Source organism: Lepidothrix coronata, unplaced genomic scaffold (assembly GCF_001604755.1).
Source record: "Lepidothrix coronata isolate B3197 unplaced genomic scaffold, Lepidothrix_coronata-1.0 Scaffold213, whole genome shotgun sequence".
In the NCBI taxonomy this organism is placed as follows: Eukaryota; Metazoa; Chordata; class Aves; order Passeriformes; family Pipridae; genus Lepidothrix; species Lepidothrix coronata.
In genome coordinates, this window is record NW_016690393.1 from 1344417 (window position 1) to 1360792 (window position 16376).

Consider the following 16376-nt stretch of genomic DNA (forward strand, 5'->3'; position numbering starts at 1 on the left):
CCCCCCGCCGCCTCCCACCCACCCCCTTTCCCGCCAAGGGGGGCGCTCGCCCCGCCCGTGCGCGCTCCCGACGCCGCCGCCCCATTGTCTGCGGGGAGCGGGCGCGCGCGCGGCCCCGCCCGGCAGGGGGCGCTGCCGCGTTGCCCCCCCCAGTCACCTCACGCCCCCCCCCCGCCATTTTGTGGCGGGCGCCGAAAGACGATGGGGAGGGGGGGGTGTCCTCGGGAGGAGGTTTGTGATCCTGCGTCGACCCCCCTGCACCCGCCACAGCCCCCCCGGGAATGCGGGACAGCGCCTCTCCCCAGCCCTGCCTCCCGCTCTCTGCCCGTACACACGCTCCCGGTCACAGCCCTCAGCATCCGCGGAGATGGCGGTGTAGGTACCGGCATCCCCTCGCCAGCCTCAGCGGCGGCCGCGCAGGTTTGATTCCGTCCGCCGGTAAAGGTCCGCGCTGACAAAGGGGGAGGCAGCCCTGCCTCCTACACGCGGCGGCAGCTCCGCAGCATCGCCCTCAGCACCTACAGCGGGCAGGCACAGGGATGGCGCGGCGTGCGCCGGGCAAGGGCGGCTGTCACCGGCGTTTGGTTCAGCAGACACCTGTCGGAAGGAGCCAACAGGTGACCCTGAGCTATTGGGGAGCGCTGGGGCTCCCTCACCGCTCCACGCAGAGCCTGTGACCAGCGTGAAGCACTGGAAAGCGGAGGGAGAGGCTGAAGAAACAAGTTCATGCGCCCAAAAAGATCCTTCTCCACCCTGCCTGCTCCATTTGAGATGCTCCGGCTCGGCCCAGGAGCATTATGGACACAGTGGAGATCCCTTGATGGAATTACGACCTTGTGTTAACAGGGTTACTATCCCTAGTAATTGGATTTAGTGGAGAAACTACGGGAGGGCAGGCTCCAGGTTTCAGTTTTTTCCCTGAGAAACATCGAGGTGCAAATCAAGGGCAATGTCCAGCCTAAGAACAGGCTTTTTGTAAAGGGGAAAGCTCAGGAGGGAATAAAGAAGAACAGATGTGGAACCTGCAGCACCAGAGGGTTTTTTAAAGCAAACCGGGTTGGGAATGGTCTCTTTTGGTTTGGAATAAAGGTCTGTGGAGTGTCAAAGCCCTTCTCTTACTACAGTATCAGTAACTGCAGAACTACGAAGTACAGTCACGTGAGGGGGAAAAAGATGGATTTATGAACATGCAACTATGAGATGTATGGTTTGGAGGTTGTTTTTTCAGATCAATAGGAACAGGTAAGGCATCTAAAACCAAGGGAATGGCCCATTTTTAAACTGCCTAGAAAGTACCCACTATAATAAATTATCTGGAGAATTTTCCCATCTTCTCTCAAAAAAGTACCACAGTGTTGGGAATGGTAAAATAAACACTACAGTGCTACAAGAGGATCTGTCCTTGTGACTCAACGGCAAACAAGATGAATTACAGTGCAAGCAGCTCAAGTCCAATTCTGGGACAGCAGCTCTTCCTACAGGCAGTAGGGATGTACCGGGAACAGCAGACTGACTGGGAATCAGCTGAGCACCCTCCAACAGGATTATTTCTTCATCTAAAGACAGCCAAACCAGAAGGGACTCCCAGGCCTTATTTCTTAAAGCATGACAACACCTGGCTTTCTAAAGTCATCTCAAAGCCCACCTTTACCTGCCAAAGTTCTCAGCTCAGCAGGCAACAAGTCCTGTCCAGATCCAAGAAATCTGGAAAGTGAAGCATCATTAGTCAGTCCCAGCTGATGTTCAGGCACAGCCACATCCAGGCCATTTAGAAGATCTGTTGGCAAAGGTTTGTCAGGAATTAAACCCATCAATTGCTGCAGCAACACCGAGATGTTTCCGGAACTGCTGGAGCAGCCCCAGGTGGGATGAGCTCACGGTGATCAGCAGATCCTGCCCCAGCCAAGAGGAACTGCAGGGAAACTCTCTGAGGGCAGATTTACCTGTCCCTGCAATGGGCTGAAGCTGATGTAGAGTTTAATTACTGCTCAGAGCTCTTCTGGCCACTTTGTGTTCATAGGGGCTTTTGTTTATTGGAAAAGGGATCTGGGAATTTATCCTACCATTCTCAGGCCAGGCTCTTCCTTCCCCTCCTCTCCTTTTGGCCCATACTGCTGCTAGTGGAAACAAGACACTACTTTTAACATTAAATTATAAAGGAATCCTTTAGGGAGGGAAGCATGGAGCCTTTATCTTCCATACCTCTTTCTTCATCCCTAAGACCAGGCTCGTTTTCCTCACAGATGCAGTTTGTCACCTGTTTCATTATTACCAAGGTTTTCCCTGGCAGGTGCTCCAGAAGGTAGGACACCTTCCCAAGTGTCACCTGCAGTGGGAATTGACCTGCAGAGCTGCAGCTGCGTTAGGAATTCTGGGTTGTATTCTGGGTTATACAAGTCTGGTGTCCCCAGGGCCTCCTCTGGCCACAAGCTGCTTCATTTGAGTCACTTAATTCAGCTTAAGCCTGGCTTTTGCAAAACCATAATGATCCCAGCTGAAATAAATACTCAAATTCTGCCCTGGCTTAATTCCATTAAAGCACTACCCAGATCCTTTTGCAACCTGGCCCTTGAAGTTCGCCTGAAAAAAGAAGGAAACGGGCTAATTGCTTTCAAAAACGCAATTTTTGAAAGCGAGGAGACAGGATTGATCTTTCCAAAGTGATTCCAGGCGCTGGAACTACAGGATGCCCCTTCCTCGGCGAGGAGCCCCAGGCAGGCACAGCCCCCGGGCTGCGGTTCCCAGGCCGTGGCCCTGGCCCAGGACACCAGCTGGGTTTCATAAGCTGGGTGGAACCGGGAGCAGGGAGTTACACAAGCGTTTTCCCGGCCGTGCCGTGCGGTGTCACGGCAGGACAGACCCGGAGCGGCGCTCACGCAAACCGTCCCCGCGGTCGGACTCCTCGGCTCAGGGGGGGATTAGAGCTCAGCCGGCTCCTTCCCCACGGACCGAATGTGCATTTTCAACTCGGACACGGTTCTCTCCATCTGAAGTAACTTGCGGTTCGTTTTCAGAGCAAGGGGAGCACGGTGCACCCACGGCAGCCCGCCGAGGCCAGCGGGACTGCGGGACAGGAATTGGGGACAGAAACATTCCCGGCGTTTGGACAGCGCAGGAGGCCAGCGGGCTGTGACTCAGCACAAAGAGCCAGCCAGGTCCTTGCCTCGGCAGCGCTGAGCTCGGGATAAACAAACTCACCACTTTCACCCTGACCTCCTTAGCAGATGGACAGACCCAAAAAATTGAGGCCAAGGCACTTACACTATTGTACACTTGTCCCTCTTTCCCTGTCCCCGGCTGGAAAAACATTATTCCTTTTTTTTTCAGCTGTGTGGAAGCCAAGCACAGCCCAACACCTAAACCAGAAGATACAAGACCCAGTACCCCTAAGGAGAGATAAATTTTAATTAATCATTATTCCATTTCTCAATTACCAGCTGCGAGAGGCTTTCACATCATTTAAAACCTGTGTCTCTGTAAGAGGCAGAGCTGACTCATCGGGGAGTCACAGGATGCATTCACTTAGGGGACCTTGTGGGAATTGTGAGGCTCCTGGGCTCACGTCACTTAAAGCCAAGATTCCCTTGGACCTGGTGTCATGGAAGGGCAGGTCCTGGCATTAGCTGCCCCCTTCATTGACAATCCTCAGAGATGCCAGTGGCCAGGAGGGACTTTATTCCTGGATGAGTGCAGCCACCACGTCCCTGCCAGCTCCACAAAAGGACAGGGAACGTCACCGTGGGTGAAGTAGGCTCCTGAGTAAACACCCTGGATCTGCAGGCTCCGAGCCCTGAACCCTCCTGCTCACCAGGCAGAGGCTGCTCTGGCACCTGTACATCACCTGTCCCTGAGCATCCCCTGTCCTTCCCACGGGATGGTGCTGTGGGCACCAGTGCAGGATTTATCCTCGAGATTAAGTCAGGGTGAAAGTTCAGCCCTGCTCTAAGGCAGAGATTGCATCATGCAGCACCACAACAGGTTGTGTTCCAGGGACGTGTCCACGCAAGTGGAGTCCCCAGGAAGCTCTGACCTGCGGGTTCCCTGGAGGACACGCCAGCTGGAGCACCGCTGTGGTCTCATCCCAGTTCTCCAACCCCATCACCCAGTCACCCACTGGGGCAGAGCCGCAGTCCCGGGGGGCTGTGCAGGTTTCAGAGGGGCTTTGGGAGCCATCTGCTGTTATCAGCCCAGATTACAGCGTGGGGGCGAAGGGCACCAGAAGGGCTCTCCTCCCTTCCAGGGGCACGCGGATGCACTTGGACCATCTTCACAGAATCACTGAGGTTGCAAAAGACCTCCGAGGACATCGAGTCCACCCTGTGCCCGATCCCCACCTTGTCCCCCAGCCCAGAGCACTGCATGCCATGTCCAGTCCTTCCTTGGACACCTCCAGGGGTGGGGACTCCACCACCTCCCTGGGCAGCCCCTTCCAATGCCTGACCACCCTTTCCAGGAATAAATTCCTCCAGAGAAAATCTTCTCCAGATTTAACCACCAACAGAAATAAGAGCCCCTCAGGGAGCTCACTACTGCGCCCACAAGGACTCAGGATTCTCCCTAGGAAACAATTCCAGTACTTGAAAATGAGGGTCTGCACCGAGCAGAGATGGGATTCCAGCCCCCCAGACCAGGCAGGTCCCGAAGTTAATCCCAACTCTCACAGGCCCAGGTGGAAGTGGCAGAGCAGGCTGTCTGCATCCCGCTCCAAGGGCCCGGGAGAGGACAGGGAGCTGCTGGGCACTCCAGTGCCAGTGCTTTGGGAACTGAGGGGCTTTGTTCCTGTGCAGGCAGCGGAGCAGCACTGGCCCTGGCACGGCACCGTGCCCGTGTCCCAGCCTGCCCCTCCACCCGGGTGTGCAGCACATCACACTGCCAGCAGGGCGAGTGTGCAAACCCTGCTGGGCCTGGGAGGGCGAGTGGGAGAGCCCTGAACCTTCAGCACAGCGAGTGTGCAAGGCACAGCCCTCTGCCAGCACGGTGAGTGTGCCAGGGGTGTCCTTCTGCCAGCACAGTGAGCGTGCAAGGCGTGCTCTTTTGCCAGCATGGTGACAGTGAGTGTGCAAGGTGTGCCCCTGTGTCAGAACAGTGAGTGTGCAAGGCGTGCCCCTCTCTCTCCACCATGGTGAGTGTGCAAGGTACGTCCCTCTCCATCATGGTAAGTGTGCAAGGCGTGTTTCTCTCCAGCACGGTGGGTGTGCAGGCTGTCCCACCCCAGCACAGGGAGTGTGCAAGGCACGTCCCTCTCTCTTCAGCACCATGAGTATGCAAGGCATACACCCGTCCATCACGGTGAGTGTGCAGGGTGTCCCTCCCCAGCTCAGGGCGTGTGCAAGGCACGTCCCTCTCTCTTCAGCGTGGTGAACACTCGAGGTGTGCAAGGTGTGTCCGTCCCCATCACGGTGAGCGTGCAAGGTGCCCCTCTGTCAGTACAGCGTGCGCGAGGTGCCCCCCCCAAACCGGTGAGCGTGCAAGGCGCGCCCCTCCGTCCCTCCCCACCACGGTGAGCGTGCCAGGCGCGCCCGCGTGTGCAGGGTGCGCACAAGGCGCGTGCCCGACGCGTCCCATCACGCGCGTTCCCGCGCGGGCGCCGCCGCCGCTCCTTTCCCTCCCCTCCCCGGGCCGGCAGGGGGCGCAGGGGCGCGCGGGGCGCAGCGCGCGTGCGCGGCGCGGGCGGGCGGAAGTGCGGCGCGGGGCCGGCGCGCGGCGAAGGGCGCGCGGGGCCCATGGCGCTCCTTAAAGGCGCCGCCGCCGCTCCGCCGCCTCCCGGCCCCGCAGGGACGCGCCGAGCCGGGCTGGAATGAGCAGGTGGGGCGGCACTCCCCGGCACCTCCCCCGACACCCCTTCCTCCTCTCACGGCACCCCGCCCTCGCGGTCCGGCACGCGCCGCCGCTGCCTCAGTTTCCCCCCGGTGTCGGGGGTCGTGCGGCTGTGATGGGGGAACAGGCGGCCTCAGGACCCCCGGGTTCCGCTCCCAGGGCGGGGGGGGGGGGCAAGCACCGGGACTGGGGTGGCTGCAGACCCTGGGAGAGGGGGAGCAGAGCCAGGGGAGGGAGATTCTCTGCTCGGAGTGGGCTGCAAAGCCCGGGGGAGAGGACACAGCCCTGGGGTGGGGGCTCCAAGCTCGAGGGGGTGTGCAGACCCCAGGTAGGGGTGCGGACCCCAGGTAGAGGTACAGAGCCCAGGTAAGGGAGCTCCCCGGGGCAGTGGTGGGCTGCAGGCTCCACCCAGGTAGGGGTGCAGACCACAGGTAGGGGGGGCTGCCCCTGCCCTGGGGGGCTCCCCGGGACAGCGGTCCAGGCTGGGTCCCTGTGAGCCCTGGGGGACGCTCCAGCACCATCCCCTGCTCCAGGAGAAAGTGGTTTGTCCGCCACCAGGATGAGCCCCTGTGCTCTCTGGGCACCCACAGGGATGGACTGGGGGAAACCTGGAGCAGCCCAGGGTCTGGAAAGCACTAGGGGATCTGCCGGCAGGATTTCCCTCTGGCTCAGGGCTGAAGTGCCCAGCTGGGCCCTTCCAGTGTGGGAAGAGCCCCCTGAGCTCCCCCCCAGTCCCCTGTCCCTGGGAATTTTTTGCATTGATCATCTTAACTTATATTTGTTTCTCCCCCTTTTTGTCCTGATCATCACTGTGCTGTACTCAGCCCCATCAGCACTCCAGGCTGAGCAGGGGACTCTGGGCTGGGGGCTTAGGGGCTTATTTTATCCTGGATGGATAAGGGAGCAGCTCCCAGCTGAGAAGGGAGCCCTGGAGGTGCCTCACTCCCCCAGCACCAACAGGGGGGCTGTGTTGGGGCATGTCACGCATAACTGAGTTTATCAGGTGCTGCAGAGCTGGGAGTGAGAGATTTCCCCCCGCTTACGTAAGGCTGAGCAGCAGGGCTGGGTCTGGGGCAGGGATCCGACCCCAGTGCCCTGCCCACAGTTTCGCAATGGCTGTGGGGTCAGTGGGGCGAGCACAATGGCTGTCCCGTGACGGGCACACTGGGACCTGTGCCCAGACAGCACCCAGATCCCAGTGGGGCCGGCCTATGCCGGGTGCCAGGGTAAACCCAGTTCCCCATGGGGCTGGGTGTGTGGTGCCAGGACAGGCCCAGCGACTCGTGGGGCTGGTGTGTGTGGTGCCAGGGTAAACCTAGATCTCGTGGTGGGGCCAAGTGTGTGGTGCTGGGACAGACCCAGCTCTCCTGGTGGGGCTGAGTGTGCGTGTTGCCAGGGTAAACCCAGGTCTGGTGGGGCTGCCACGTGTGGGGCTGGGACAGATCCAGCTCTCCTGGTGGGACAGGTGTGTGTGGGTTCAGCACAGACCCGGCTCCCGGTGGGGTTGGCACATGTGGGTTCAGGACAGACCTGTCCTGACTCGCAGCCTTGGGCACCCGGCAACTCCTGAGCCTGTAACCGAGCGATTTATGACTCCTCTGACCTTGCAAATTGCTGAGTCAGATGGGGAAGGTTTTTTGCTGCATTCCCTGGCTTTAAAAAACCCTGTAGGTTCCCAAAGCTTGGAAGCCCTCCTGCTGTGGCCCCAGCCCTGTCCCAGCGTGAGGATCATCCCCGGGCTGTGGCAGGAGGGAGCAGTTGGTTCTGAGCATGCTGGAGGTCGATTCTCTGTGTCCTCCTCCCTGGGAAGGGTGCAGTATCCCCTGCTTCCTGAAGGCAGCACATGAGCTCCGGGGGCTGCAGCCTTGCCGAACCTCGGGGAAATCAGGCAGAAGGTTTGGGATGCCCAAACCCTTTTTGGGGAGCTTGTTGGAAGCTCATGAGGGGGATCCCCCCTCCCTTGGTGTCTGCCCATGGGTGCACTGCTCTGCTGCACAGGCTCTGCTGCCTTCCCAGCCAGGGCTGATCTTTGGACTTTGTTCCTTCCTGTCCTTAATTTTCCAAGCACAGGGAGGGGAGAGTCCTCCCTCTCCAAGGACATGGAAGGCTGGCTTGGACTGTCCCCACCTCTCCAGCCAGGCTGGGCCCGCTGCCAGCGTGGGGCCAAGAGGGTGTTATCGGGGCTGGGCCAGCCCCAGGAGCCAGTCCCTGTCCCCCCTCGGGCCACCACGATTATGGGGGGGCCCTCGCCTGCCCTGTGCTGCACCGATAGCACGGTGGAGGTGGGACACTGACCTCGCACCGCTGGAGTGGGGATGCTGGGGGGGCTCCCAGGGGAGCCAGGGACCCCCCTGGCCTCGAGCATCCCCCGCCGTGCCTTGCAGGGGGACGGTGCCATGGCTGAGAAGACGTCACCGAGCCCCGGCGTGGGCATCACACCACTGCAGCAGATGCTGGCCTCGGGGACAGGCGCCATCCTCACCTCCCTCTTCGGTGAGCACCGCAGGGTGGGCGCCGGGGCGGGGGGCTGGCACGGGGGGAGTCATGGCTAAAGGGTGGTGTTGTTTCAGTGACACCGCTGGACGTGGTGAAGATCCGGCTGCAGGCCCAGAGGACCCCGTTCTCCAAAGGTAACCCTGCTCAGGGCAGGGTGGGGGGCTCCAACCAGCCCCCCAGCCAGCTGGCGAGCAGCCCGTGGGGATGGCTTGGTTGGCAGAGCCAGTGGCAGGGATGTCTCAGCTCCAGAGCTTGGGGCCATTGCGAGGTGGCAGGTTACCATGGGCCCCTCATCCTGACGAGCTCAGGGGGCCCTGCTGGGGGAGCTGGGCTCGTGCTTGGCTCTGTCCTTCCCCCTCCACGGCCCGGTGCTGAGGGGGGTCAGCACTGTGCCTGGCAGCCCCCAGCCCCTGGGGAGCAGGGCAGAGGGGCTCACCCTGCTCCAGCTGCTCGCTGTTCCCCCACTGCCTTTGTTCCAATCTCCACACTGCTCCTCGTGGACTCTGCCCTCCATCTGCCCCCATCCTGTGGGGTCAGCGGGCTGGGCCCAAGGGACTGGTTTGGTGACAATAGGGACTGCTTGGGAAGTGGCTGCGGGGGCATCCAGCCCCTTCACCCACGGAGTTCTCCCACTGCCCAGCTCGGAGCTGCAGCACACACGTGTGCCCCGGCCCCGGGAGGTGGCACGTCCCGGTGCCAGTGCTCAGTGTGTCCCCATTGTGTGTTTCAGCGTTGCCAGCACAGGCAGTGCCCTGGGGCGCTCAGCCGGCCACATGTGAGTACGCCCGAGGGCTCCAGGCAGCTCCTGCTGCCAGTGGCTTCGCTTTCCCAAACCTTGATCCCAGTTTGCTTTTCCACTGGTGGCAGCTCGGGCTCCTCTGGCTGTAGGGACATCCCTGTGGCGTGGGAGCTGCCACTGTCCCCAGCCCTGGCTGTTCCTGCAGCCCTGCTTTGGGGCTGGCTGTGCCACATCCGTGGGGTCTGCTGGGGGGTCTGTTGTGCAACAGGCCTGGCTCTCTGTGCTCCCCCTCTCTGTACTGTGGCTACGTCAAAGTCCCTTTGGATCTCCACTGCCTGGGTCCCTCTGCCTGGCTTGAGAGCACAGTGGTGGGGCCATGGTGTCCCCACCGTGCCACGGCAGCAGAGCCAAGACCAACCAAGGCATAAAACCCCTCCTGCCACTGGCAGTGAGTCCTGCTGTGCTCCCATCCTTGCCGTGGGGCTGTGTGTCCCCCACCCTGCAGGTCTGGCTGTGGTCAGACCCTGGCCAGAGGGTTGTCCCTCTCCTGGCCTTGGCCTGGGGCTGGTCCCACTGGGCTCAAGCGCTGACGGTTTGGCTTCTTCCTGGAAGGAAGGCTTTGGGATCAGATGTGCTGGGTGTGGGGCAGAGGGGAAGGGTCTCCTGTCTAACAGTGATGCCATTGCTTCCTGCCTCAGGGAAGTGTTTCCTCTACTGCAATGGGCTCATGGACCACCTGTACGTCTGCCAGAACGGCAACGGCTGCACCGCCTGGTACAAGGCCCCCACCCACTTCACTGGCACACTGGTAGGGGCCGTGGGCACAGCAGGGTGGGCAGGGGCCTCCCTGTCCCAGAGGGGTGTTTGCTGGGCAGGTGTTTGCCCATCTCCTCCCTCTAACTCCTCTCCCTGGTGCTCCACTCTCTCCCCAGGATGCCTTTGTGAAGATCACACGCTACGAGGGCATCAGGTCCCTGTGGAGCGGCTTGCCCCCCACCCTGTGAGTTTGGGCATTCTGGGTGCTGACACCTGCCTGGGCACACAGGCATCAGTCCCAAGCCCCCTGCTGGCCCTCAGGGAGTCCATGTGCCTCTCACTCCCCTCATCCTCCTCCTCCTCACAGGGTCATGGCTGTGCCAGCCACCGTCATTTACTTCACCACCTACGACCAGCTCCGGGACTACCTGCACGCCCGGACGGGAAGTCGGGGCCCCCACATCCCCTTGCTGGCCGGGGCCCTCGCCAGGCGTGAGTACCCCTCCTCCCTGGGGGTCTCCCCATGCCCACCCTGTGGTGCCAGCAGAGTGTGGCAGGTCTTGGTGCCCAGTTTTGGCACCTGGCTCTCCCAGCATGGTGCTGATGGCTCCCGGACAGCCGCTGGAGCTGATTCCCGGTGTCCCCTCCTTGCAGTGGGTGCCGTGACGGTCATCAGCCCCTTGGAGCTGATCCGCACCAAGATGCAGTCCCGGCAGCTCAGCTACCGTGAGCTGGGTGTCTGCATCCAGTCAGCAGTGGCCCAGGATGGCTGGCTGTCCCTCTGGAGAGGCTGGGGACCCACCGTGCTGCGGGACGTCCCCTTCTCGGGTATGGCTGTGGTGGCACTGGGAACCAGGGCCGGGGGGTTGGTGTGTCCAGGGTGTCCAGTTGTAGCACTGGTGTCTCCTCTCCCCCCAGCTCTGTACTGGTTTAACTACGAGCTGGTGAGGACGTGGCTCTGCAGGAAGGCCTGGCTGGAAGAGGCCACGTTCATGGTCAGCTTCACATCTGGGGCCATCTCTGGCACGGTGAGTTTGGGGTGCTGAGGCTCACTCAAGGTGAGGGATGGTCCCTGTGGGAGGGAAGGGCAGGCTGGGATGGCACAGGGAGGTGACAGCAGAGCTGTCACCAGGTCCAGGCTCACTGCCTGGTGCCAACCCCACAGGTGGCCGCGGTGCTGACGCTGCCCTTCGACGTGGTCAAAACCCAGCGGCAGATCGAGCTGGGAGACAGTGAGGTGCACCCAGGTGAGGGGCCAGGCCTGCAGGCAGGTGCCTGGGGGGCATCCAGGACTCCTCATGGGCATCCCTAGACCCTTACCTGCTCCCCTCTCCCCACAGTCTCAGCCTCCAAGCCTTCCTCCACCTGGCTGCTCATGCAGCGGATCCGCGCCGAGTCTGGCACCCGGGGGCTGTTTGCAGGTGAGGACGTGCCCCGGCCTTGTGCTGGGGTTCCAGGTGCCCTGGTGTCACCCCAGGGCTGACAGCGCTGTCCTTGCAGGCTTCCTGCCCCGTGTCATCAAGGTGGCACCTGCCTGCGCCATCATGATCAGCACCTACGAATTTGGCAAGACCTTCTTCCAGAAGCTGAACCAGGAGCGGCGGCTGCGGGGGTTGTGAGCAGGGCTGGGGCAGAGCTGTGTGTGGCCATGCCCAGGGGACAGTGCCAGCCCTGCTCCGGCCGGGAGTCCCGGGAGCGGCGATCCACGCTCGGCTGTGCAGAGCCCAAGTGCCTTCATCCCGCGCTCTGCCTCCCCACACACGGAGCCAGGGCCCCACTCCCTGTCCCAGCCACTCTGGGGGACATCTGTGCCTGCTGCTGTGACACTGGGGGGGACATGGAGCCCCCCACACTCATCCCTTGGGGCTGGACAGATGCTGCTGCTGCTGCTGGATTCATGGACACTCTGGCAAGGATGGGATGTCCCAGGTGACTTGGCCTGGCAGGAGGTGGAGCTGGGGCTCAGGCGAGGACCAAACCCCAAACCTCGGAGGCTTCTCTGCCTCCCTGGGCCCCCCAGCCCTACTCTGCCCAGGGGTCCATCACTCACGCACAGCCTCCCCTTGCTGGCTCTGCATGGGGACACGACAGGACCCTCTCCCTGCCTCCGGACCTCTCCTGTCACTGGGGGTATCCCTGTCCCCTGCCAGACCCCGGGTTGGACAGACCCTGCATGGGGACAGACCTCGCTGCTGCTCCAGGGGGCCGGGGGGCACTGTGGCACCCCCTGCCCTGTCCCTTCACTGCAGGGGACAGCTCTGCGGGCACTGCCCCCACCTTCCCCTGGGACTCACAGGGGGAATTCCCCTTATTTTCTTAAATAAAAGAAAAATTTGTCTCATAGTGGGTTTCTCTCCCTGGGTGCTGGGGGCTGTGAAAGGCCCCAGGGGCACCCCCCAGGGGTGCCAGCCATGTCCCTGCTGTGTGTGCACAGTACTGTCACCCACCGGGTCCTTGCTGGGCTTTTACTGAGGGTAAGGGGACCCAGGACCGCCCTGCTCCCCCCAGCAGCACCCCAGTGCTGATGGGGCGGGGGGATACCCCATCCCTGCTGACCTGCTGTGTCCCAAAAGTGCTCTCCCTGCCCGGGGGGCTGGAGGAAGCTCACTGGACCCTCCTCAGCACCCCTGCTTGGGCCAGGACCTCATGGTGGGGGGCACAAAGGGTCTGTTCCCCCCTGTCCCAGCAGGGGGGGTGGGTGACAGGCCAGCTCTGCTTGCTGCATTTATTGATTTCCTTTTGCTCCAACCAGGCAGATGGGGCCGAAATAAAAACCAAAATCACCCAAAACAACCCAAAACCCAGGGGAGGATGGGGAGGGGATGGGAAAGGAGAGTCCTACCCCTGGCGTGGGGATGCTGCTGCAAGGAGGGACAGCTGGTCCCCGAAGTGGGGGACAGGCAGCCCCCCAAAGCAGAGGGGCTGGGGAAGGCCAGGTGGGCACTGAGGGCTGAGCAGGATGGACAGCTGGGCTGTGCCCAGCCTCACCCCTGGAGAGGGCCTGGCCCTGACCCCCCCTTGCTCCCCAGCAGCTGTCGCTCCCAGTGTCCCCCCATGGCACAGTTCATCCCCCCCATCCCCAGCTCGCCTGGGTCCCAGTCCTGCATCCCCCATCCCAACGGGTCCATGTCTCCAGCCAGGGTCCAGGCTGGGGGTCCGAGGCACAGCCGGGGGGTGGGATGTCGAGATGGGGAGGGGGATGCCCGTCCCCAGCCTCCCCGGTGGGTTTGGCGAGTCCCTTGTAGTTCCCGGGGCGGCGAGGGGGGCCGAGCTCAGTCCCGGGCCGAGCTCAGTCCTGCGCCGCGACGCTGGGCCGGGTGGCCGGGCCGGGGGGTGGTGAGGGGGCCGGGGGCCTCAGCTGGGGCTGCGGGTCGGGCTGGCTTCCGTGCTGTCGCTCACCAGGCACTCGTTGGACTTGAGGCTGGCCAGGGACTTGCAGCTGGGCAGGGAGGCCAGGGAGCCGCAGAGCCCCAGCATGGAGGGCGTGGGGTCCTTCCCTGTGGGCAGAGAGGGGTGTCATGGGGGGCTGCGGCCTCGCACCCCAGCGCTGCCACCGCGGGGGGACGGGGACCACCCCTCCGGGAGGGACCCTGGGTGTCCCTGCACTGCTGGGACAGCACTGGTGCCACAAGGAAGGGGCTGTTGGGAGGGTTCAGACACCCGGGTGCGTGTGGGGGGACACGCTGAGCCCTGTGGGGCACCCGCTGGTGGGTGGGGGGTGTCTTACCCAAGGGCCCCCAGGGCTCGCCCTCGCGCTTGCCCTCGCCCAGGCGCTGGGAGTCGGAGCTGAGGCTGTTCTCGGCCGAGAGCTGGTCGGTGCTCACGAAGCTGTGCCTGCAGAGGGACAACGCTGAGCCCCCGGGGCTGGCACAGCCCTTCTCCCCGTCCCCCCTCCCCCAGGGTAGGGCAGGGTGCTGGGCACGGGTCGGGGGGGCTCTGCCCCCAGCACAGTGTTACCTCCTGTAGAGTTTGCTGTCCGAGCCGCTCTCGTTGCCGTTGAGGGTCCCCAGCGAGGGCCACTGGTTGACTAGGGGTGTCACCATCTCCTTGGAGAGCTGGGCCAGCTGCGGGTTCTCGCAGGGGATCAGCCCCGTCCTGCGGCAAAGGCGGCTGCTCAGCACCCGGCACGGCCACCGGTGCCGGGGACCTGCCGGGCGACACGGCCCACGGGATGTGTGGGGCACTGGGGACCCACCGCGTCCCACGGGGCACATGGGACACCGGGGACCCTCCGTGTCTCATGGGGTATATGAGGCATTTGGAACCCACCATGTCCCACAGGGGATAAGGGACACTGGGGACCCTCCATGTCCCATGGGATATATGAGGCACTGGGGACCCACCATGTCCCGTGGGGGACAGGGGACACTGGGGACCCTCCATGTCCCGTGGGGGACAGGGGACACTGGGGACCCTCCATGTCCCAAAGGCCATATGGGGCACCTGGGTATTGGGAACCTTCCACCCATCATATCCCATGGATAATATGGGGTATTGAGGACCCATCACGTCCCACAGGGCAGACTGGGCACACTGGGGACCCTCCATGTCCTATGGGATATATGGAGCACCTGGGCATCAGAGACCTGCCACCCATCACATCCCGTGGGGCAAATGGGATACCAGGGACCCGCTGTGTCCCACAGGGAATATGGGGCACCCAGACCCTGGGAACGCCACATCCATCACACCCCACAGGGTGTACGGGGTGCCAGGGACCACCCCTCACCCTGCCCCTCGGGATCAATGGGGCACTGGGGACCACCCACAGCCCCTGGGGCACCCAGCCTCCAGGGACCCTCCCTAGCCCGAGCCCCCCGCAGCAGCAGCAGGTCCCCACTCACAGCTGCTCCTGCAGCTCCAGGATGACGCCCTCCAGCTCCCTCTTCTCCAGCTGGTTCTGCACCATCACCTCCTCCAGCCGCAGCTTCAGCCGCTTGTTCTCCGCCTCCAGGTCCTTCAGCTGCGACTCCCGCAGCCGCACCAGCTCCTCCAGGTACCCCTGCAGGAGGCCACTGTCACCACTGGTGGCCCTGCTGCCACCACAATGTCCCCAGGGCCACTCAGGGTGACAACGAGAGGACTGGGTCACCACAGCAGTGGGGTGAAGGTCTGTGGACACCACTGGGCTGTGGGAGAGGGGATGCAGGGGCAGATGCTCCAGGCTGGAGCATCCCGGGGAGGGGGGGGTACCTTGACAGCCCCATTCCAGCTCCCAGTACCTTTTGGGCATAAACGATGCGGAACTTCTGCTCCATCTTGCGCCACTTGTTGTACCAACTGTCCTCGTCGGTGACCAGGGGCAGGTAGGGGTGTTCAGGTGAGCTGTCCTCGCTCGTGCTGCTCTCCACGCTGCCCCGCTCCTCCTCCTCACTCAGGTAGTCGTAGCTGGGGGGTGTAGGGGCTCAGTGGGGGCTGTCACACAGCCAGGGATACCCACCAGGGTGCCAGGGCAGAGACAAAACCCACCGAGGGACCCAGAGATCCCAAAAAACCCACCAAGGGAGCCCCCAGATCCCCAACATATGCAGGTGCAGGTGGGTCCTGCTACTCCCCAAAACACAACGGGGACTCCCAAAGACCTTCCCAAACTGATCCGGGGGTGGGGGAACCTCCATGTCCCCCAAAACCCACCAAGGGACCCCCCTCTGACCCAACCAAGGGAGCCCCCAGACCTCCAACACCTGCAGGTGAAGGTGGATCCTGCTGCACCCCAAAAACCACCAGGGACCACCCAGGCCCTCCCAAACTGACCAAATAGGGGTGGGGGGACCCTAAAATTCCCCCAAACCCACCAAGGGACCCCAAAACCCCCCCAAACCCCAGGGAGGGCACCAGGGAGCCAACTCTTACCTCTGTGTGAACTTCAGGTAGGGCGTGTAGTCGATGACCACGGGCGTTTTACCGTCCATCACCTCTCCCTTCAGGCAGAAGCTGAGCAGCGGCAGTGGGAGAAGGAGCAGAGGGTCAGGGCACCCCAGGGGGGTCAGTCAGGGCCTGTGTCCCACCGTGTCACCCGCCCCTACCTGAAGTCGATGGCGCTGAGCCCGATGAGCATCCCCGTGAGCACCGTGGACTCCTCCCGCAGCATGATGGCCCCGTCGTCGTAAAACCGCCTGCGGGGAAACGTGTGGCACCCCAAAACCACCCTGGCACACAGAGCCCACCCCGGGCCCAGGGCAGGTGTGGCCGTGGCTGGGGGGGCCGTGGGCTGCTCACCTGGTGGTCCGTGTGTCCCGCAGGGCCGTGGAGATGTACTCGGACATTCGCTTCTCCATCAGCGCCACGCGGATCCACGCCCGGCCCTGCAAGGGGGGGCTGCCATTGGGTCCCCCTCCACAGCTGCTCCTCACCACAATCCCACCCACCCCTGGCACTCTGGGGACGAGAAGACGGGGGTTCCCCACCCGGGAGTGGCTTTTGACCCATTTTTCGGTCCCATGGGGACCCACAGCTCCTGTTGTGCCCCAGTGATCCCCTGGGGTCCTATGGGGGGCAGAGAGGGAATGGGAGTGAGATGGGAAGGGATGGGATGGGATGGGATGGGATGGGATGGGATGGGATGGGA

At 62.6% G+C, this 16376-nt stretch overlaps 3 protein-coding genes across 5 annotated transcripts in view; 1 reads left to right on the forward strand and 2 right to left on the reverse strand.

Moving 5' to 3' along the window:
- MAPT (microtubule associated protein tau) overlaps positions 1–567 on the reverse strand; it is a 44816-nt gene extending 44249 nt beyond the window's left edge. Inside the window, exon 1 of the mRNA XM_017833298.1 lies at positions 384–567. The gene's annotated coding sequence lies outside the window, so the exon portion shown is untranslated. The remainder of the gene's footprint in view (positions 1–383) is intronic.
- A 5135-nt stretch (positions 568–5702) lies between these two features.
- On the forward strand, positions 5703–12151 carry SLC25A39 (solute carrier family 25 member 39). 3 transcript variants are annotated; one of them, XM_017833362.1, is made up of 12 exons: positions 5703–5805; positions 8202–8310; positions 8388–8447; positions 9044–9088; positions 9751–9860; positions 9985–10052; positions 10176–10300; positions 10463–10636; positions 10727–10836; positions 10974–11055; positions 11149–11229; positions 11309–12151. In XM_017833362.1, the coding sequence occupies exons 2-12, from the start codon at positions 8214–8216 to the stop codon at positions 11425–11427; spliced, it is 1071 nt and encodes a 356-aa protein (XP_017688851.1). In that variant the 5' UTR covers positions 5703–5805; positions 8202–8213; the 3' UTR covers positions 11428–12151. The 3 variants fall into 3 exon arrangements, with proteins under 3 accessions (XP_017688851.1, XP_017688850.1, XP_017688849.1); XM_017833361.1 differs by lacking the exon at positions 5703–5805 and adding an exon at positions 8037–8099; XM_017833360.1 differs by lacking the exons at positions 5703–5805; positions 9044–9088 and having other exon boundaries at positions 8185–8310.
- A 955-nt stretch (positions 12152–13106) lies between these two features.
- RUNDC3A (RUN domain containing 3A) overlaps positions 13107–16376 on the reverse strand; it is an 8413-nt gene continuing 5143 nt past the window's right edge. The window contains exons 4-11 of the mRNA XM_017833300.1: positions 16028–16113; positions 15835–15924; positions 15662–15742; positions 15031–15196; positions 14653–14810; positions 13766–13903; positions 13536–13642; positions 13107–13305 (exon numbers count right to left, since the gene is read on the reverse strand). Coding sequence (XP_017688789.1) covers positions 13163–13305; positions 13536–13642; positions 13766–13903; positions 14653–14810; positions 15031–15196; positions 15662–15742; positions 15835–15924; positions 16028–16113 — 969 coding nt within the window. The 3' untranslated portion in view covers positions 13107–13162. The remainder of the gene's footprint in view (positions 13306–13535; positions 13643–13765; positions 13904–14652; positions 14811–15030; positions 15197–15661; positions 15743–15834; positions 15925–16027; positions 16114–16376) is intronic.